The 24,767-nt window shown below is 38.9% G+C and overlaps 1 protein-coding gene across 1 annotated transcript in view; it reads left to right on the top strand.

Moving 5' to 3' along the window:
- The first annotated feature begins 24,270 nt into the window (after window positions 1-24,270).
- Window positions 24,271-24,767, top strand: part of LOC121367285 — a 10,326-nt gene continuing 9,829 nt past the window's right edge. The window contains exon 1 of the mRNA XM_041491397.1: window positions 24,271-24,469. Within this exon, the coding sequence (XP_041347331.1) occupies window positions 24,271-24,469 (199 nt within the window). The remainder of the gene's footprint in view (window positions 24,470-24,767) is intronic.

Here is a 24,767-nt window from a genome sequence, read left to right as displayed (position 1 = left end):
TCCTGTGGTGGATAGAGATGCCGCCCCACACCATGATGCTGCCACCACCGAACCGGTGACGTTGTCTAACGTTAACGCCAGCGAAGCGCTCCCCAGGACGTCTGTAGACACGAACCCGACCGTCGATGAACTGGAGACTAAACCTGGACTCATCGGTGAACATCACTCGACCCCACTGAACACGTTGCCACCGCAGATGAAGCGTGCACCAGTGACGTCTGGCCGTTCTGTGACGTGGTAGGAGTGGTGATCGAACAGCCTGGCGACGGCAGCGTAGATTATTGGCTCTCAGACGATTGCGTATGGTTTGATCAGACACTCGAGTTCCAGTCGCAGTCCGCAGATTGTCACGCAATCGGCATGCAGTGGTTGTGCGTTGACGTAGAGCCATATTGGTGATGTAGCGGTCCTCTCTATTTGAAGTGCTTCGGGGACTTCCCGAACGTGGACGATTTCGAACAGAATTCGTTGCTTGGTACCGTTGCTACAGTCGCCCAACGACACTCTGACTGACACCAAGTCTCAGAGCAACATTTCTTTGCGTATTGCCATCCTGAAGCCAAGCAATAGCCCTTCCTCGATCTTCGATAGTCAGTTGAAGTCGTACCATTGTCGAATTTGGAGTGTGCACCGTACACGAACGCAAGCTCCAATTATACAGAAATTCAGCATTGGGAACATGGAATACACGTGCAAAGCGTGCAAATGAAGCGCTTTGTGAAAAAGCAAGTTATGGGCACTTAGCAGACCTTTCGCTTTCGCCCTAATTTACATGCAAATGTAAGCATGTTTTCGCCATTAGAACTAGTCGACAGTGTCAATGACAGTCGATTTTAATTCATTTATGGGTTGCTTAAACCCACTTTCGTCAAAATGGAACAGTACCATGCGTGACATTATGGTCTAGCTAATATAATTGACATTCAGAAAATAATGTCGAAAATATCGTCTGACCCTTAAATTCTTTTGAGTAGTATATATTTAGACCTCCGTTCAAACTTTTATGTCAAAATTACTTCTTTTTTTTTAGATATTATTAAATAGTATATAAATAGTACACTTCTTTCTCTTATTTATTTTTGGACTGTCCTTCTAAAATGCTCCAAGTTATATAAATATTCGGCCGATCAGTCAATTCTTTTTATTTTTGGCTCCTAACCTTTTTTTATTTTATTTTTTATTTATTCTATTAACTTTTTTTTATTAATTGCTGATTTCAAAATTCTGCCCATTTTCAACACCCCCCCCCCCCCCCCCCCCCCCCCATCCAGAGTCAGGCCACCGGTCTTATCGGAGGTCGGACTCGGGATGGGCGTGTTCGAAACCCTAGTGGTATGTGGGCACGTTAAACTAGTTATCATCATCATCAAAATCATCCGTGAATCGGCGAAGCCGTTCTCACATAAGTTTGTGCATGATTTGTTTTATATATATATACACCCATATGAACGTAAAAGAAATAAAAGACAATACTTCTAGTTGAATTTGAATCATACTTGCTACTAATATCACTCAAACTTCATACTTTATTTTGAATTAGTTTGGGTCCGTAAACAATAACGCTCAATAAGACAACTTGCCCATATAAAATGACGTCATCAGATATGACGTTCACTGAAAAGGTAATTTTTACATTCATCGAGAAATGAACAAACTCCCGTTGCTACATCTGGACCAATGGGAAGACGTTATGTTGTAATGAATGCAACGGAACTATAATTATCGGAAATGCTGATGGAATGACCGGTGTGTTGTTATGAATATTCATTATACTTGCGATTGTGACTGGAACAAACTATATACAATCAAACTACGTTACAATGATAGTCATTAAAGCATAAACATACATCATATGCGCATCCTAATAATCCACCAAATACTTAGCCGAGCGATAAATGTGGAACCTACCACGCTTTTCGGTATTTGTCTTTGTAAAACGCTCTAAAGTACAGGTGTCCCAAGAGACCTTTCAAAGGCACATTTTCGTGCTTGATTAGTTTGTTAGTTATTGCGTAGAGGATGCATAAGCACGCTACATTTCACTATCACACTTTGTCTACTTATATACGGTTGGTGAAGAACTCTGGTACAGATTAAAACAGCTTTCCCGGCAAACATCGATATTTGTGATAAAGAAGGACATATATCGCCACTGAATGAAGTTGGGTCGTTTCCTGCGGCAGTTCTGGGATATACAAACATAATGTATCAACGGTTAACATCACCACAGCAAAGCCATTAGGGGGACTACCGTCTAACATGATGTATCAACGGTTAACATCACCACAGCACAGTCATTAGGGGGACTACCGTCTAACATGATGTATCAACGGTTAACATCACCACAGCACAGCCATTAGGGGACTACCGTCTAACATGATGTATCAACGGTTAACATCACCACAGCACAGCCATTAGGGGGACTACCGTCTAACATGATGTATCAACGGTTAACATCACCACAGCACAGCCATTAGGAGGACTACCGTCTAACATGATGTATCAACGGTTAACATGACCACAGCACAGCCATTAGGGGGACTACCGTCTAACATGATGTATCAACGGTTAACATGACCACAGCACAGCCATTAGGGGACTACCGTCTAACATGATGTATCAACGGTTAACATCACCACAGCACAGCCATTAGGGGGACTACCGTCTAACATGATGTATGAACGGTTAACATCACCACAGCACAGCCATTAGGGGGACTACCTTCTAACATAATGTATCAACGGTTAACATGACCACAGCACAGCCATTAGGGGGACTACCGTCTAACATGATGTATCAACGGTTAACATCACCACAGCACAGCCATTAGGGGACTACCGTCTAACATATTGCTGTTTTCATATTTGGTCAACAGAGACAAAACAAGGAATGGACAAATGAATGTTTAAAGCTGCAGTCCCTGCACTATTTTTATTATTTAAGCATATAGAATGGATGATCCAGTTCTGTTTGGTACATGAAAGGTCCACCACATCGCTATAGTTTTATTATTTAAGCCTATAGAATGGATGATTTAGTTCTGTTTGGTACATAAAAGGTCCACCACATCGCTATAGTTTTATTATTTAAGCATATAGAATGGATGATCCAGTTCGGTTTGGTACATAAAAGGTCCACCACATCGCTATAGCTTTATTAGTTAAGCATATAGAATGGATGATCCAGTTCGGTTTGGTACATAAAAGGTCCACCACATCGCTAAATGTTTATCATTTAAGCATACAGAATAGATGATTCAGTTTTGTTTGGTACATAAAAGGTCCACCACATCGCTACAGTTTAGTAATGCTCGCTTATCTACATTATCTAGATCAACTGGGACTTTACGTGATTTGCGCAGGCGCTGAGCTTCTCGCGTGATTTTGAACAAATTTAACTGTCTTGATTGAGGGGTCGTCTCATATCTCAAAAACATATTTATATCCATATAGGTATAGTACAATATCTTTCCAGGGTTCGGTGGGGGATTTATCTTGAAATTTTGACAGTGGCTAGCGGTTGGCATACGCGTTACATGTAAGGGGGTGTTACTAATTAAGTAACGCTTTAGGGGTAGAGGAAGAGGGTGTTGTGTTCCATTTATGCAACATTTTTCAAGACTATATGTTATTTTTATTCATTACTTAGATCAAAAAAGGTATATTTTTGAAATGCGCAGTCGGTCTAGGATCGATCCCCATCGGCGGGCTCGTTCCAGCCAGTGCGCCATGACTGGTATATAAAATGCCATGGTATGTGGTATCCTGTCTGTGGGATGGTATATATAAACGATCCCTTGCTAAAAAAAGAAGAAAAGGAAATGGTTTCCAAGGCGCGTGTGCCAGGATTTCAGCGGGGTTGGGGGTTATAGACTGTGTTGAACAAAATTTATATGGGGCCATGTTTCCCCAGAAAATATATTTCAATTTGTTTTAGCTTGGGCAGGTAAGGGTTTTGACTCCCAGTACTCCCAGTACCCTCCCCCTGCACATGCACCCGTTTCCTCTAAAATCAATATGCTCTAACATTGATGTCGTTAAACAAAATAAACTAACTTTGCCCTTTCCAAACGAAAGAATATTTATTTGAATTTGTCGATTTTAACACACGTAAAATTAAGAAGTGAAAACGTTCATTGTCTACTTTAGTATATTTTATTAAAAAATATTGTATATGATCAACACACACAGACACACACACACACACACGCACGCACATACACACAGACACATACACACACACATACACACACACACAAACACATACACACAAACACACAAACACATACACACACACAAACAAACAAACACATACACACAAACAAACACATACACACACACACAAACACACAAACACACACATACATGCACACACGCACACACATACACACACATACATGCACACACACACACACACACAAACACACACACACATACATACATACATACACACACACATACACACAAACACACACAGGCACACACACAAACATACACACACATACATACATACACAAGCATACACACAGGCACACACACACACACAAACACACACAGGCACACACATACACACAGGCACACACACACATACACACACATACACACACACAAACACACACGCATACACACACGCATACACACACACACACATACACACACTTTTTAAAAGTTCCAATGTAACATAAGGAACTGAAACAAAAACAAAACAACCACATAAATGATAAAATTATTTTAAAAAATGAAGAAAACAAATGGTGCAATAAAAACAGACATTTTTAAACTATTTTATTAACCACTAGTATTATTTGTTATCGCATAATAATGTCAAGGTCATGTACAATAAATCGCCTGTTGTCTGATCAAAGCAAAAACTGAAATATAATAGTGATTTCATATGCACTTTTGTTCTTGTCTTTTGAATGAGAATAACGGAACAAATGGAACCAGTATAACGATTGAGGCGGAAGTACAAAGAAAGTGGGGGAAAAAGAGGATAATATTTGCTCAACCAAGCAAACAAATTTTTTTTTAAATATTTTTTTGTTTAAATGCACTTCTCTCTCAATATACTTTGAGCGATGTATTTGTAAAATACATAATTCCTTCTTTTTGAGTTTGATGTATTTTGATCAAAGAAATATGTGATACAAATAGTGCAATAGATACATTTTCTCTTTCCATATAAAATATTGGTCCATCTTCTAGTTTCGATAGGTAAAAAGTGGTTAGCTATACGGAATCTAGGAAATGTGTTACACATAGTTTTATCAAGTATATTGAGATATGTTGCAGACACTAAGTTCTCTTTAAATAGTCTGTAAGTTAATCCTGTATTGGATTTTGAAATGTCACTTTGCCAATTGTGTTAAAAGTGATCTGAGAGTCTTTGTTTGACTATTGTCACAAATACAGTGTTTATAACAATTGTGTTAAAAGTGATCTGAGAGTGTTTGTTTGACTATTGTCACAAATACAGTGTCTATAACAATTGTGTTAAAAGTGATCTGAGAGTGTTTGTTTGACTATTTTCACAAATACAGTGTCTATAACAATTGTGTTAAAAGTGATCTGAGAGTGTTTGTTTGACTATTGTCACAAATACAGTGTCTATAACAATAAGTACGTCCGCGCTACAATGAAGGTTATCGTGTGATTATCATTTGCATTAGCAGTAATTGATTGGGGAGTCGTAGAAGCTATTTATCCGCTAGTCTTATGTAACGTCGTCCATGACTCAGATCACCGATGACGTCTGATGGCATTATCAGAACGATGATTAGATAATAAACCAATTATTTTCCACATTCCAAAAACGCTATTACCAAGAGCAAAAACGTTGTGTCTGTTTTGAACAATATCTGTTGTTGGCGTTTTATCGACTGGTTTATCGTGGTTTATCCCCGTTTAAGATCTCTCCCGATATTTTACAAACGGCAGACAAATGTCACGGTGTGTGCTACCCTGTCTATTATATAGAAAATGCGTTGCTTCTATTCGGTGGGAATAAACGAATGAATGGCTATTTAACGACATCCCAGCACCAAACACATATACTAGTATGTCTAATCGGCTGGTGTGTGTGTGTGTCAGTGACCTGTATGTCTACAACGCCATTCCTCTCGCTCCGGGGGCACGACGTAGCCCAGTGGTAAAGCGTTCGCTTGATGCGCGGTCGGTTTGGGATCGATCCCCGTCAGTGGGCCCATTGGGCTATTTCTCGTTCCAGCCAGTGCACCACGATTGGTATATCAAAGGCTGTGGTATGTGCTATCCTGTCTGTGGGATGGTGCATATAAAAGATCCCTTGTTGCTAATCGAAAAGAGTAGCCCATGAAGTGGCGACAGCGGATTTCATATCTCAATATCTGTGTGGTCCATAGCCATATGTCCGACGCCATAAAACTGAAAATAAATTGTGTTGAGTGCGTCGTTAAATAAAACATGTCCTTCCTTCCTGTTTCTTCGTACCAAGTGTCGAAATAACAACGTTAGATGAGTGTATACTACCAAATCAAATCCCATAGACGACAATAGTAACATATGTGGCTAAAACTCCTACCTGCAATCGACATAAACGCCACGAATATAAATACTACCACCCCTCACACTTAAAGTGAATCAGAGACAAATTGTTGGTCAAGCTGCTCATCTCTGAGATAACGGGTAGCGTCTATGACTACCCTAGTTCACGCACAAAATTCGAGTAGTTTTTTTTTACAGGTACCTCATACATGTTTCAAGCATGTTTCTACGACACAGTGGTACTAGATGAAATAAAATTGCATACATTTTTTGCTCAGATGAAACTTTTTTTTTACAATCAACACACTCACATTTATAACCAATCACAGAACTTGTGGTGTTAACTTCTCTATCAAAAGTTGCGTGCACCTCGAACTTTGACCCAGGCGGAAGTTACTTGGTTTAGTACTACCGGATATGAAATAGCCATAGGTGGTGTGAGCGGGGGCGTAGGAGAATGAATTGTCACAACTTGGCACAGCGATTGCGTCTAAATATTAAAACTTTATATCATTTTAAATTTAGTAAAATGTTCATGGATATCGACAATTGGATTTCCAAATAAAAGTAATTTATGTTTTTGATTCGTTAAAGAGACTATCCTGAATTTCTATATTGTAACATGTTTATCACCAACATATCCTTTTTTAAAAATAGAATTACATGTTAAAGATAGTTTTCTGTTTAGAATAGGGCTTTGTTGTCGTCCTAATGTCTGTAGTAGCCCAAACCAGATTTTAATTTCTAATAATTTCGGAAGTACGAAACAATATATATTAAGAAGTAAAATGAAACGTAGCTGCTACAGACATTAGCTCACGACAGCAAACGCATTGAATATACAGACACTGATATTCTAAACAAGTAAATATATTGAATGTGTAATTGTGGTCGCCAGAAAGGCTTATTTAGAGGGAATCATTTTACAATGGTTGCAAACTCCGGACAGTCTCTTTAACTCTAGATATTGCAAATCTTATCAAATGGGAAGGAATCTTTTCTATAATGTAGTGCTTCACAAACAGGAAGACACATACTATAGTCTGTGATACACGAGTAGCGGTCCGCTCGTTGATAAGGCAAGTAACACAACAGATTCGCCGACGGGGTAGTGGGAGTTGATCCCAATATCTATCGTACTTCATTCGAGCACTTACTTTCGTTCTAAATCCAGTTCTTTTCGACGCACAGGAAGATGCGATTAACTCATTTACATACTTTTACTTCAGTAGGTTAAAGCGATTTGAACCCAACGTGGTTTGAACTACCCAAAGGACTATTTTTGCCGATTTGTTATGGCCCCATTTCGTATGTATTAAATTATGTTAGTGTATCAAGTACATTGTTCATTTAAAATTCTAGTGCAGTGATTCAACACTGCTCATTTGGGATCATGATAAAATTGTTACTGGTAACAAACTTCAGATAATTATCTCAGTGTTGCTGATATTCTGTCCAGTTGATTACTAAAGGACTATAGAAGTAATGAACAATCAACACCAATTTGCTTTGTCCGTTGGCAAAAGACAATGAATGGATGGATAGATCAACCCCTGCAATTGGCAATGCCGAGGAAATTGTCGTGGGTTTTTAATTTTCCACGCAACTTTTTTTTTTTTTTTTTTCTTCTTGCTTTGGACTATATTCTATTTTTTTCCAACGGCATTTCCTTAATTGCAGGGATTTACTGGATAAATGGTTGGTTGGATATTTGTAGATGTATGGATCTATCGATAAATAAATGGGTAGGAAGATAGAAGCACGATTTTGGCTACACTCATCTTTTAATAGCGCAGTTAATCCTACCATTCCTTCCACTGGTGACAAATGTGACAGCGTTTGGTATCATAACGCTGTTTGTATCTGGCCAATAAATACATGCATTTTTATTTGATCCAATCCCTTTGCGGTAAATACCCTTGCGTGTGAACATGTATGGGGGTACATGTAAAACTAAGTACATGTACTATAATTTTGTGAGAAATTACAGCCTTGTAAAAACTTTCCATGACATTATAAATGAGCCAAGTAATTTTCCACGTTGAGTTTGATGCAATTGTTAAGACGTCGCCGACTAACATAGTCATTTTAACGACTTTAATTGCGTACAAATGGGGTGGGGGTGAGAAGGTGTGTCTTTGTTTTCATAAAGTATTAGTGGCTGTAATATACTATACTAAATGTGTTTCTGATCATCCACGTGTTTGTACTAGGTCATTTTATTTCCAGTTTTGACCACTTACAATTATTAAATCGATTAGAAACACGTTGAATATACACACTGATATTCTAAACAAGAAAATATGTGTATAAAATACTTTTGGGGATGGGTTGTAATATGAATATTTATGGGTCAGTGTCTGAACTATATTTTGATAGAATTACATAACATATGGGTATTCATTTGGTCAATATATTGCATATTACATTTCATCCACACATGTTAACATTGTCGCCTGTGATATTCTCTTCGGTATAGTCCAACCTAAAGTACAATTCAAAAAAAAAAAACATACAAAAACTAGTATTTTGCAAAAGAAAAAAAGAAAAGTGACATTTATTATTAGGAAATGTGGAGGGTAAATGGAGCCAATGGAGCGAGCGTGAGAGCCAGTTAGAAAACGATGTCAATGGGCGCAACGTGATTAATAGACAAAGAAGACTATTTAGACGAACACTGGTAAGATTAGAACTGAAAATAACCTATGCACGTTTACACGAGATAACGAGCGAAACCGAATCGGGTAGGTTTTTATATGAGTTGTAAGAAAAAGAAAAAACCCAAGGTTTAATCGATATTTGAACATGTGTTTTCAACTCAAAGTATACCTTCACTGTTCTCGTTAGTGGATAATTTTGCTTTTACTATGCCAATACTATAGGAAAGTTAGTCAGATGTCTTTAAATTGACCCCAAACGGCCTCGGTGGCGTCGTGGTTAGGCAATCGGACTACAGGCTGGTAGGTACTGGGTTCGGATCCCAGTCGAGGCATGGGATTTTAATCCAGATACCGACTCCAAATCCTGAGTGAGTGCTCCGCAAGGCTCAGTGGGTAGGTGTAAACCACTTGCACCGACCAGTGATCCATAACTGGTTCAACAAAGGCCATGATTTGTGCTATCCTGCCTGTGGGAAGCGCAAATAAAAGATCCTTGCTGCCTGTCGTAAAAGAGTAGCATATGTGGCGACAGCGGGTTTCCTCTAAAACACAGTGTCAGAATGACCATATGTTTGACGTTCAATAGCCGATGATAAGATAAAAAATCAATGTGCTCTAGTGGCGTCGTTAAATAAAACAAACAAACTTTACTTTAAATTGACCCCCAACATGTGGGATATGAGAGTGTTATACGATACATTTAACACAATTTTTTTCTATGTAATACGATGTGTACATGTGAACGAAATGTATTACACTACAAATACAGACACACACACACAAACACAGACACAGACACGCACAGACACACGCACAAACACATGCACACACACACGACCACAAATACATGCACAGACGACCACAAATACATGCACACACAAACACACACACACACAAACACACCAGTAAAATTATAGACAAACAACACATTTTCGTTCATACAAGTATGTATTTATGTATACATACATGTATATACTTATGTACATTGATACACACACACGCACAGACACACACACAAACACATGCACACACACACGACCACAAACACACACACACACACACACACACACACACACACACAACAGTAAAATTATAAACAACACATTTTCGTTCATACAAGTATGTATTTATGTATACATACATGTATATACTTACGTACATTGATACAAACACATGCACACACACGACCACAAACACACACACACACACACACACACACACACAACAGTAAAATTATAAACAACACATTTTCGTTCATACAAGTATGTATTTATGTATACATACATACATGTATATACTTACGTACATTTATACGCACACACACACGCACACTCATGCATACACACACGCATGCGCACGCACGGACACAAACACACACGCACGCACATTCACAAACACAAATCCTAACGCACAAACACGCACACACATACTCACGCACATACATGATCCACACAGACACACACGCACATACACTGCTAGGGACAGAGAAAAGAAACCTGATTCCATCGAGTATGACCCATCGTATTTAAATTGTTCACGTGTTAAATCACGTGATTCTAGTTTCCGGGCTGTACGTACGTACGTTTTTCACACAACATTACATTTGGCTTTACCAAAAGTCTTACAACTAATGTGTAATTGTATTGTGAAAAAAAGGAAATCTGTAATCGCTAAAACTGTTTTATACCGGCTAATGGCCAGACACAGCGATTAATGTACTCCTGGGACGTGATGTGACTTCACCGCACTCTACATCTGTTGACGAACGCAGTACTAGTGGCTCAGGTCAGATCAAAGACGTCAGCACGTGTCAGTGACCGAGTTGTAGATTCAAGTCCCGTTAACAATCGCTGTCCTTCCAAGATACAATTCTTGAAATTAACAAGGTCAAAGATTATACCCAGGAGGGCCATACATGAACCTTTGCCCCTAGTAATAGCTTGTCAAAGGCTAATTCTGTACGCAATCGATATATCGAAGCGTTTGGACGTGTCGAAGTCTTTGTCAACTGATTAAAGAGCGTGCTTTCTCCACGTGCGAATTGTTTGATCTTGTCATTGTGATATATACTGGACAACAAAAGAAATGCGAATATTTTGATACATGGTGATTTAATTGTTTATTAAAGTGTCAAATAACAATATACATATACATAAAATTATACAAAACATATATAAATTATATTGCCACCTAACTTAAATAGGGTTATTGGACACCTAAAACATTTTATTACATGGAACTAAAACTAATGTTACGATATAAAATTATAAAGAAAACAAAATAACAATAAAAAATACCTCTACATGTATATGTATATGTATATGTATATGTATTGTCACGGGGATTCTATAATTCCCGTAACTGAATAAAACACGATTATCAAAATATCTCTCCTAACTGTATATCTATTAGATCTCTCTGTAACAGGCTGTTAACCCTAGTATGGCTCGTCTCTAGGTATGATCAGAGATACGATCTTATATAAGTATATATTATTATAGCACGTTAGTTCTCTAGAAAACACAACAAAAACACAATACACTTTGGAATCTGTATTAATCTACGCTGACAAATGTACAGCCGTAGTAGTAAATTAATAACAGCAATAATAACAACCCAGAACTGATCACTTAATTAGTTAATCTCTAGGTGTCTAGTTACACAATATGCGAATCACTTCACCGTTACACCACACCCACACGTGTGATAATTGAGAAACGCTTACAGGAGAAGTTAATTAATAAAGGAATTACAACACCATTCCTAACTGGTTAATTTTTAATTAACCCTTACTACTCGTTCAGTAACGTGTGATAATTTAGGAACGCTTCTTGGGGAACTTAATTAATAAAGGAATTACAGCTCTATTCCTAAAGGGTTAATTTTTAATTAACCCTTAACTACTCTTTCAGTAATCTGTAACACAAAATTAATACTGGTACCTATCACAATAAAAACAATAACCTACAGTTTACCTAGGGTCTTCTAGGATGACTGGCTAAGCTTTATATTACCAAATACTCATATAATGTTAGAACAAAAAGTCCACGATTTACTTCATCAGATGACCGAAGACACTGTCTAAAGAATATTGGTATAATACAGTATTAAAATATTTAAAGTCACATCAATCACATCAAGGTTATACACAGAGCAGAAATGATATTTACCAAAGTCCAAACGGACTAACGTTCCCAGGAAGCTTCCTAATTCGTTCTCCTAGATATCTCTAAATCCTAGCTATTTATTCCAAAATCAGAATTGGCCTGGGGGAACAAGGCGGTACCTCACGTATCATCTCATATTCTACATTTACTAGAGTCGGTATATTTCTCTCTGATCGTCAGTCTGGCTGTCGCCAGTCGTCGCCATCACGGTTGTAAAAACCGCACTCGCAGAGGTATTACGTAACTACTCGCCACATGGCCTCCGCAGCTGGACTAAGTGCATATTGGAATGTCCGATCGAGGACGGTCGCGCAGAAGTCTTACGTAACAAGTTGCCCATCTGGGCTACGGGCAATAAACTGCACACGGCCCTCTAACACAATTAAAATCGCCACAGGCGAAACAAATTTAAGAGCATGTACCGTGACCTATATATATGTATATATTATATTAATGCTGCTAGTAATCTATGACTTGTACTAATGTAACTGCTGCTATTAGTAATATATAAACATCTACTATAATAGAAAATATATCATTTTAAAATCATAAAAAGGAACTTCAAAATGTTATACGTCTAAAAATCTTATTATAATATTTAAAGCATTTAAAACATTAAACATAAAAAGATAAAAAAGATAAGCATATATATATATACTCTTCAAAGAACAAAACTTAACATTGGTAAACATAATGCTATCGGATTAGTTTTACAGAATCAAAGACATCGTAAAGACAATCAAGTAAGTGAGCGAATGGTGATGCAAAAACACTATAAAACACGTTCAAATGGCACAAACGTAGCCATAGTCAACGTTTTTACTGAAACGCAAAAGCGCAATCCTCAGAGAAGCACGTGCATCATGAAATTCTGTAACTTTGCATGCCGAACCCTCCCTTGGTGAGGCATAAAATGCCACATCAGCAGTGATTCAAACCGACCGTATAACGACACTGTAGGAAACGGATTAATGCCAAGATTGACATCAGCTCAACACAATAATGCCAAAGGGGGATTGCAAGCAGGGGCAGACCATCTCTGCTTTACTTACAGGTACAACATCACTCAAAGTGTTAATGACAGGCCACGGTCAGGTCGTCCCAGAGTAACCACCGCCACTCAAGATTGATACATCCGGGTGTGTCATCTTCGAAATCGAACCACAACAGCAACAACTACGACACAAATACCTGGACTACGCAGAATTTCTGACCAGACAGTTCGTAATCGGCTGAGGGAGATGGGAATTTCCTTAAAAGAACAGTGCGACGTAACGTTTTGACCCCCACATCACTTAGCGGAGCGTCTGCAGTGGTGCCAACAGAGGGCGAGATGGACACGTTCCAGATGGAGGACTGTTTTGTTCTCAGATGAGTCTTGTTTTCTCCTGTCCTGGACGAACATGTGTCTATAGACGTCGAGGGGAACGTTATGCTCCAAACTGCGTGCAACAAGTCGCCCGTTTTGGTGGTGGCTGTGTCATGGTGTGGGCAGGAACCCATCATGGTGGTAGGACGGATCTTGTGCATGTGGTAGGTGCACTGACAGGCATCAGATATCGAGACGAGATCCTGCAGCATCATGTCATTCCGCACATGGACATAAACGGTGGAATATTTCGGCATGACAATGTCAGACCACATGTTGCACGTGTTAGTCAGGAGTTTCTGCAGCGCAACAACGTCCAGACATTACCGTGGCCTGCCAGTTCGCCGGATTTAAGCCCAACAGAACATCTGTGGTATACACTTGATCAGCGTGTGCGCCGGAGGACTACACCTACCCAGACACTTTCGCAACGTCTTACGGCACTGCAGCATGAGTGGCAGAACATTCCACAACGTGCTGTGCAACGTTTGATTGCTTCCATGCGTCGCCGTTGTCCAACTGTCATCAGGGCTCGTGGCAGTCATAATCGATACTGACATTTTGCCCACCCCTATGTCACACATATGCCTGTATACATCTTGCAGGTGGTTTCCCAGAGGTGCTATTTCAGACATGTACAGAGTAATCCCCTTCCCATGGCGTCTTGATCTATGGTTGCTTGTATCAAGTCTACCAGGTTTTTTTTTTTTTTTTTTTTTTTTTTTTACTAAACTTTGAAAATCAATGTCAAGTTTCTATTTTGAAGAGTATAGATACATACATTTGCTCATGACAGTTAACTGGGTAAAGAGGCGATCAACATGGATCAACAATGTTCTCATGACAGTTAATTGGGTAAAGAGGCGATCAACATGGATCAACAATGTTCTCATGGCAGTTAACTGGGTAAAGAGGCGATCAACATGGATCAACAATGTTCTCATGAGAGTTAACTGGGTAAAGAGGCGATCAACATGGATCAGCAATGTTCTCATGACAGTTAACGCACACGACTAATGGGATTCAGTTAACTGGGTAAAGAGGCGATCAACATGGATCAGCAATGTTCTCATGACAGTTAACGCACACGACTAATGGGATTCAGTTAACTGGGTAAAGAGGTGATCAACATGGATCAGCAATGTTCTCGTGAGAGTTAAACTGGGTAAAGAAGCGATCAACATGGATCAGTAATGTTCACAAGAACATAACACACACGACTAATGGGATTCAGTTAAATGGGTAAAGAGGCGATCAACATGGATCAGCAATGTTCTCATGACAGTTAACACACACGACTAATGGGATTCAGTTAACTGGATAAAGAGGTGATCAACATGGATCAGCAATGTTCACAAGAACGTAACACACACGACTAATGGGATTCAGTTAACTGGGTAAAGAGGCGATCAACATGGATCAGCAATGTTCTCATGACAGTTAACAGACACGACTAATGGGATTCAGTTAACTGGGTAAAGAGGCGATCAACATGGATCAGCAATGTTCTCATGACAGTTAACAGACACGACTAATGGGATTTAGTTAACTGGATAAAGAGGTGATCAACATGGATCAGCGATGTTCACAAGAACGTAACACACACGACTAATGGGATTCAGGCTGAATACTTTTAAATTTTATTTAAGTTTGTTTGTTTTGTTTAACGACATCACTAGAGCACATCGATGTATTAATCATTGGCTGTTGGATGTCAAACATTTTATTTAAGTTTGTTTGTTTTGTTTAACGACACCACTAGAGCACATCGATGTATTAATCATTGGCTGTTGGATGTCAAACATTTGGTAATTATGACTCGTAGTCTTAGAAAAAAAACCGCTACGGATTTTCCATTTGCAGCAAGGGATGTTTTGTATGCACTTCTCCACAGACAGGACAGTACGGCCTTTGAAATACCAGCCATGGTGCGCTAGGTGAGACGGGGAAAAAAGCCCAGTCAGAGAATGAGTCCACTGAGGTGGTTCGACCACACGACGCAAGCACCCGAGGCGAGCGCTCCACCGACTCAGCTAGATCCCACCCCCTACATAATATTTAAAGAACATTAATATCGGCGTGGGTTTTTTGTCTTTCAATATATATTGTTTATAGCATAGTCATTAACAGTAATTACTGAACAAAAAATGTAAGCAATAACCAAAACCGCGCAATTTTCAAAATGTTCACCTGTGTCATCAAATAGTTTGCTTCTGGCTAATCATTAAAGACATATACCAGTTTTGGTGCTTCAAAGTCAGTATTGGATATCGCTACATATATTTGGTGTTTGTTTCAGTCGAACATTAAAACAAAGGAAATCTTTAATGAAACATATGTTGGATTCAGGTGCACGAAGCATCATATTAATATGTTTCATTTAGTGCGCGACCTCAAAGACAAATATAAAATTGCGGCCACGACTTGGCATAATTACCACAGTGACGTAGACAGCAGATAACATCTCAAACCAATAAGAGCGAGAAAAACGAGATCTGTTAATGAAGTTATTACAAGGTGGTACCCCGGGGATGCACCGCGAGGATACAATTTAGTGAACCTGTACTATATAAAGACTAATGACACAAAACACAACTCTGTCGTCGCTGGTTTTAGAAACAGTAGCCATAGTGGTGGCAGCGGTTCACACTAACACATACACGGTAGACACACACACACACACACACACACACACACACACACACACACTCTCTCTCTCTCTCTCTCTCTCTCTCTCTCTCTCTCTCTCTCTCTCTCTCTCTCTCTCTCTCTCTTCTCTCTCTCTCTCATTCTTTGTACTTTCGATCTGACCTCTCTCTGTCTCTCTTCTTTCTTTCTACCTCCCTCTCTGTCTGTCTCTCTGTGCCTGTCTGTCTGTCTGTCTGCCTGTCTCTCTCTCCCTCTCTGTGTCTGTCTCGCACTTTTTGTGTAATCTAATATTATGTTTTGGATCTTATATCATTCTATGCAATATCTCCATTTACTTCCAAAATTGTTTCTACTAATCTACTAGCTCGAGTATAATATACTTTTTAGCTACGGTACGCTAACATTGAGAATATATTATCCAGTTTTGATTTCCAGCTCTCTTGGCCATGAGTCTCCGATGGAGGCCACATAACAATGCACTGTAAGCCATATTGCTGCATTTGAAAGGATCTCGCCTCATCACTGTTTACTTGTACCAGTGTACTAACCTGGGAGAACTTGCCTTTATGTGGCTTCAAAACTGTTCATGATATCCGTTGATAACGAACACCCACGAGTTTATTCAAACTGCTGTTGTGTTTCTGTTAGACACATTTACTCATGGAGGATTTTGGTTGATTTTTGGATATACTGTCGAGTAAATGATCTCCTCTGGAGTGGCTGACCTCCTATAGACGAAGCACTAGATAGTGATTCGTGGAATCAACCACTAGTTTCCAAAATGCTTATTCGACTCTGCATTCTGACGAGATACTGTCTGGGCCGTGGATAATGGTGTTGTACTTCAGATTTAGTTTGTTGTTCTAAGGACATCCCTTAAATTAATTCTGAAGGAGAAAGGTCTGTTGCGTGAACGTCTTGTACAGCTTTAGATTTGGCAAACCAGTCTTGGAAATGGCAGTCCTCCTGGAGGCGAGTTGGGAATGACGTATCATCCTTGGGAAGTGCCGTTCACCTGGTAGTTTTGCACATAATGATTTAGTAAAGCATAGCGTTATCAAAATAGCTGTGCCTTGTGCTGGAACATCTGTAATGTAATGATTTAGTAAGGCATAGCGTTATCAAAATGTCTGTGTCTTGTGCTGGAACATATGTAATGTAATGATTTAGTAAGGTATAGCGTTAGCGTTATCAAAATGTCTGTATCTTGTGCTGGAACATCTGTAATGTAATGATTTAGTAAGGTATAGCGTTATCAAAATAGCTGTGTCTTGTGCTGGAACATCTGTAATGTAATGATTTAGTAAGGCATAGCGTTATCAAAATGTCTGTGTCTTGTGCTGGAACATCTGTAATGTAATTATTTAGTAAGGCATAGCGTTATCAAAATGTCTGTGTCTTGTGCTGGAACATCTGTAATGTAATGATTTAGTAAGGCATAGCGTTATGAAAATAGCTGTGTCTTGTGCTGGAACATCTGTAATGTAATGATTTAGTAAGGCATAGCGTTATGAAAATAGCTGTGTCTTGTGCTGGAACATCTGTAATGTAATTATTTAGTAAGGCATAGCGTTATGAAAATAGCTGTGTCTTGTGCTGGAACATATGTAAGGTAATGATTTAGTAAGGCATAGCGTTATGAAAATGTCTGTGTCTTGTGCTGGAACATCTGTAAGGTAATGATTTATATATCTTAACTCTAGAATTACCAGAGCTCGGTTGATGCGCGGTCGGTCTAGGATCGATCACTGACGGTGGGTCAGTTCGGCTATTTCTCGTTCCAGAAGGTGCACAATGACTGGTAAATCAAAGGCCGTGGTATGTGCTATTCTGTCTGTGAGATAGTGCATATAAAAGATCCCTTGCTACTAACGGAAAAAATGTAGCGGGTTTTCTAAGACTATTTTCAAAATTACCAAATGTTTGACACCCAATAGCCGATAATTAATAAATCAATATACTCTAGTGGTGTCGTTAAACAAAACAACTTTAATTTTTCCTCTAGAATTACCAGCGTGTAATTTATACATGGTACTCTAAATCAAAAGATTTAGATGATGACATATTGATCATTTCTATTCATAATTCCTATGGCGACATGTTGAACATGTTGGAAGGTCGCCGTAGATTATTAGGATGAAATGGAAACCTTGACTTTATTTCTTCTTCTTTTTTTTTTTTTTTTTTTTTTTTTGTATTTACTGAATTCCTCTTTGCAAACTGTATAGATTTTCTATCCTCAAACAAATTGTAAACGAACTTCTAGGTACAGTGAGCTAAGTTCTATGAAGTTAGTATAAAGATTTATTAATTTTGATCTAAATATAAAAGTCTTTTATCTTAGACAAAATGATATCAGTACTTATATGACAGTGTAGAAGATTAAAATGAAAGTCAGATGATGCATGTTGATTGATTAGAAGTCCGGTCCAAAATATTGCATTGAAGAGGTATTTATTACAGATACGTTGTCACCAATTTTTCAATATCTTCGTTTAAGCCAACTACTAAAATAGAAGATAACATTTGATTTTATTTTTAGATTTGTAGGTGTTTGTTGATGATAGGTTTCTCGTTGTTTGTTTTTTTTTTTTTTTTTTTTTTTTTTTTTGTTAACCCCTCAATTGTCAAACGTCAAAAAAGAATTAAAATATAACTATAATTAATCAAGAATCGTGTAACAACATAATATCAAGTTTTAAACCCATACCAACTCAATTGTGTGTTTTTGTTTTTTTTAAACAAAAACAAAACAAAAACAAAAAACAAAAACAAACATTTTAGGTAAATAAAGATGTTTTCCACAGATTACCATTAATACCACATTAATATATTAAGTTTAATTTTTAATACAGGGGTGTAATGTTACTGAAGATACAGATAATGCAGTACCGGTATACGGAATCCAAAGATAGAATTGCGCGTGCTCGAGTTACGCTGTTCCGTCAGTTATTATCTGTATCAAAAGAAGAAGATGTGTGCTATTCAGTTTGATGTGGTTATTTTTATAGAAACTATTTATTTACATGGATTTGTTTTTTTTTCAAAATATGTTCTTTGGCATGGGTTGAAAAGTAAATAATATGTTTCAATATGAATTTTAACTTTATTCATAAGTAAGTTTCACACACCTTACTGATTTATTGGTTCCCTTTTGACGCAAACGGACAATAAAAGCGTACGTTGAACTATTGATTTTGTAACGGAATATATTTTCCTTTGTACACCTTGTTTGCTTTTAAAGCGTATGCGAGCATTGCCCCCATCCCTCCCCCCACCAACTACCACCGCCACAACCATCGCCATCTCGATGTTCGGGTTTGTTCGCTAATGGAAATGTTGTTAACTGTGACGATAAATAAAGCGTGTAGACCTAAAAGTAACGGTCAGCACCATCTCGCTGTGAGTGAGATAATTGCTGGTTTACACTGTCGAGCAGCTCAGCATGCTGCAACACACCGGAGAACAAGAATAGACACTTATTTAAAGTGCTTCTTCGGCTAGGTGTTACTGGGAGGTCAGCCGTGGGGTAAACTCCCCGCATCATACGAACACGCGATATGGCAGGATTATCGCTTCGATAGATCAGTGATTGCTTCCCTGCAGTTAGGATCGATTCTCATTGGTGGTCCACCCAGAATTCGCATATTACAAACAGTAGTACTGATTTTATTTATTTACATCTATCTTTGTCTATCTATATATCTATTATATATCTACCTGTCTCTCTATCCATCTACCTAGCTATTGATCTACAGGGTATCTATCTATCTATCTATCTATCTACATGCATACCTACATATAGATAGATAGATAGATAGATATAGATATAGATATATAGATAAATAGATATAGATGTATAGATAGATACCCTGTATATTTTTATCTTTATCTTTATATCTACCTACCTGCCTACATATTTATAAATCTACCTATCTTTCTCTCTTCTTGTCTGTTTGTTTATTTATTTATTTATTTATTTATTTGTGAGCTTCAATTTTTCATAAATTTCTACCAGGTATCAAGTATGTTCCTGTCTGATGAGTTTTGTTTTGTTTGTCCTTTCTTTAGTTCAGCGTCGACAGATGATAAAGATGTGTGGTAATATAAAGTTGTGATATATATCCTGACCTAATTAAATTAAGTGCAGCCCTGACTTCTGCACACACATGCGCATTTATATCAGTGTTCAAAGAAAATGAAAGATACGCAATTAAGACACTAACGAAAACACCATAGAGACAAACGTGTGCTCAAAATCTTGGTCTTGCTACATAGTTCCCTTCCGGGTGAGAATTCATTGATCACGGTCCACTATAGTTCCTAATTGTTCACATATTCACTTCCAGGAAATGGTGAAGAATTAAAACAATGTGTATGTTTAATGGAAAGCCTTCTGGTTGTATTTTGCCCATGTTATTTTGTAATATCGTGCATTGACCTTTTGGGATATGGGTGTATTACGCAAGAGACAGCGGGAGTGAATCGGTTAATGAATCACCTGTTCGGACCGGTACTACAGCCAGATGCGGTCATATAGCAAAACACTGAGACGGAAATGTTCTCATGTTTGGAGTGAAAATAAATGCTTATATAATGAATGTTCTCAATGGTGTATGTTGTCAGTGCCAACGAGAACCCGTTCTATTGGCAATCTTCGTTTGAAGCTAGGCAAGTTAACATTGATTTCAATGGCAGATGACATCAGTGTGATGAGACCTTAAATCCTGTTTTTCCACGGCAGGGTACATTCATCGTCCGATTTAATACGACAATTAACAGAGAAAAACAGGCTTAAATGCTAGTTGCATTAGAATTGTTACAGTCCAAGAGCATATATGCTTTATAAAGCAAATGGCGATCTTGCCTGGTCACTGCGTTTACATATATGGTATTCATAATATTCATACGCGTGACGTAGATCACTTGCTGCAAAAATGACAGTTAGTTGGTTTCGACATTACCTTCCTTCTGCGTTGCTGCTTAGTTGGAGATATATAATTTGTAATTTTAAAAATACTATACTCGCTTGCCTGTCATGACATTTTTATAAAAATTGTATCTCGCTTTTGCACGTCAGATTCCAAACGATTTCATAACAATAGTATGATAGGCAAGCTCGTTTAGTATCTTTATATATTTACTGACATCGAACAATTGTAAAATTTTAAATGTCTGTGATAGTATTTCAAAGGAATCATCATTACTGCAAATCTGTTAAAATATATTTCACCTTTTTCAGCTGTGTCTTGAACATATTTCTATTTATGTATTTGCCATGTTTATTATTATATAGTGATACTACTGATAAATATTTATCAAACATTTAAAGATTGTGAAAATAATTTAAATCAATGGATGGCATGGTGTGTTACCATACAGTAAATGTTAAACTACATATTTGTAATTTGTTATATAATATTATTTATGTTAAAGTTGAAATATGATGGTTGACTTTTTTTTAGATAATTGAATATCATTTGCTTATTATAGTACTGTCTCAAATGGTCTGTTATTTCATTGCGGCTGGCCGTAATCATTTTCAAAATACACGTATCTCGTGCATCAGTGTGAATGCTCTCGTTGGAAATGGTACCTCTTAATTCGTGTAGTCTTAACGCTCGTACGCCTTCTTCCAGTATAAATGGGTCTTAACCGCAGTCACTCCGTACAGACGAATAATCTGACATAAAATGAAAAGAAAGAAACGGTATAAGAATACGACTTGTGTGTGTGTCGGGGGGTTGGGGTTGACAGCATATAAATACAGACGAAAAAAACACAGAACATCAAAGAAGCGTTGATAAGCGCGAGCTAATTTAGCTTCTGGCTTTTTTCATAAACACCACAGAGAGAAGTCATGCTTTAGAAAATTCTTCTCTTCAAGGGATCAATGATCCGATAAAATGGGATTATTATTATTTTCCTGATCAAAGGTAAATTATGTCATTTAATTTCATGCACTGATGTTGTTTGCTTTAGGCCAAAGATAACAACGCTTGCTTCAGATCGATAAATCACCGCCTCAATCGTGTATACTCACACTGACGTCCTCGTCCACGCTAGTTTCCGTAAAGAGTCTGTTAACTCTTCTTGGATTCCAGTCCGTTGTGTCACCTACCTAGCTGGGACGGGATGTAGCTCAGTGGTGCAGCGATCGCTTGATGCGCGGTCGGTCTGGGATCGATCCCTGTTGGTGGGCTCATTGGGCTTCTTCTTGTTCCAGCCAGTGCACCACGACTGATATATCAAAGGCCGTGGTATGTGTTATACTGTCTGTGGGATGGTGCATACCGGTATAAAAAATCCCTTGCTGCTAATCGAAAAGAGTAGCCCATGAAGTGGCGACAGTGAGTTTACTCTCTCAATATCTGTGTGGTCCAACACCATATAACCGTAACTAAAATGTGTTGAGTGCGTCGTTAAATAAAACATTTCCTTCCTTCCTACCTAGCTAGCTAAGGCCTTCCCATCCATCCACGCTCAACTTATACACGCTCGGGTACTCGAGATAACTACCATTTTGTGTTCGTCTTACACTAACAGAACATTCTCCGGTTTTCATGTAAACTACGAACTCGTGTTCGTCTTAAGTCTCACACCGACTGTCGCGTCTGATGCGTGTTGCGGCCGCATGTGTTTTTCAGACGCACGCATCCTGTCTAGACGTTCTCATTGAAACTAAAGAAATGTCTGTACGAGTTTTAAGGATATAGTTTCGAGTACTCGTGTTATCCATTGACTCGTGTTAGTCATGACACAGGGTCTCGTCCGGAGTACTCGTGTTATCCACTGACTCGTGTTAGTCATGACACAGGGTCTCGTCCGGAGTACTCGTGTTATCCACTGACTCGTGTTAGTCATGGCACTAAGGGTCTCGTCCGGAGTACTCGTGTTATCCATTGACTCGTGTTAGTCATGACACTAAGGGTCTCGTCCGGTGTACTCGTGTTATCAATTGACTCGTGTTAGTCATGACACATGGTCTCGTCCGGAGTACTCGTGTTATCCATTAACTCGTGTTAGTCATGACACAGGGTCTCGTCTGGAGTACTCGTGTTATCCATTGACTCGTGTTAGTCATGGCACTAAGGGTCTCGTCCGGAGTACTCGTCTTATCCATTGACTCGTGTTAGTCATGACACAGGATCTCGTCCGGAGTACTCGTGTTATCCACTGACTCATGTTAGTCATGACACAGGGTCTCGTCCGGAGTACTCGTGTTATCCATTGACTCGAGTTAGTCATGACACTAAGGCTCTTTTCCGGAGTACTCGTGCTATCCATTGACTCGTGTTAGTCATGACACAGGGTCTCGTCTGGAGTACTCGTGTTATCCATTGACTCGTGTTAGTCATGCCACTAAGGGTATTGTCTGGAGTACTCGTGTTATCCATTGACTCGTATTAGTCATGACACAGGGTCTCGTCCGGAGTACTCGTGTTATCCACTGACTCGTGTTAGTCATGACACAGGGTCTCGTCCGGAGTACTCGTGTTATCCATTGACTCGTGTTAGTCATGGCACTAAGGGTCTCGTCCGGAGTACTCGTGTTATCCATTGACTCGTGTTAGTCATGACACTAAGGGTCTCGTCCGGAGTACTCGTGTTATCCATTGACTCGTGCTAGTCATGACACATGGTCTCGTCCGGAGTACTCGTGTTATCCATTGACTCGTGTTAGTCATGACACAGGGTATCGTCTGGAGTACTCGTGTTATCCATTGACTCGTGTTAGTCATGACACAGGGTCTTGTCCGGAGTACTCGTATTATCCATTGACTCCTGCTAGTCATGACACCAAGGGTCTCATCCGGAGTACTCGTGTTATCCATTGACTCGTGTTAGTCATGACACAGGGTCTCGTCTGGAGTACTCGTGTTATCCATTGACTCGTGTTACCCATGACACACTCGGGTCTCGTCCGGTCTCGTCCGGAGTACTCGTGTTATCCACTGACTCGTGTTAGTCATGACACGGGGTCTCGTCCGGAGTACTCGTGTTATCCACTGACTCGTGTTAGTCATGACACAGGGTCTCGTCTGGAGTACTCGTGTTATCCACTGACTCGTTTTAGTCATGACACTAAGGGTCTCGTCCGGAGTACTCGTGTTATCCATTGACTCGTGTTAGTCATGACACTAAGGGTCTCGTCCGGAATACTCGTGTTATCCATTGACTCGTGTTAGTCATGACACAGGGTCTCGTCCGGAGTACTCGTGTTAACTGTTTACTCGTGTTTGCCGTACACTAAACTTTAAAATTATATTCTCGAGTATTCGTGTTAACTATTTTTTCGTGTTTGTTATATATTAAATTAAGAGTCTAGTCTCCAGTACTCGAATTAACTATATACTCGTGTAGTCTCGAGTGCTCGTGTTGACTATTTACTCGAGTTTGC

Source organism: Gigantopelta aegis, chromosome 3 (genome assembly GCF_016097555.1).
Source record: "Gigantopelta aegis isolate Gae_Host chromosome 3, Gae_host_genome, whole genome shotgun sequence".
Lineage (NCBI taxonomy): Eukaryota > Metazoa > Mollusca > Gastropoda > Neomphalida > Peltospiridae > Gigantopelta > Gigantopelta aegis.
This window is presented reverse-complemented; position numbering and strand designations above follow the sequence as displayed.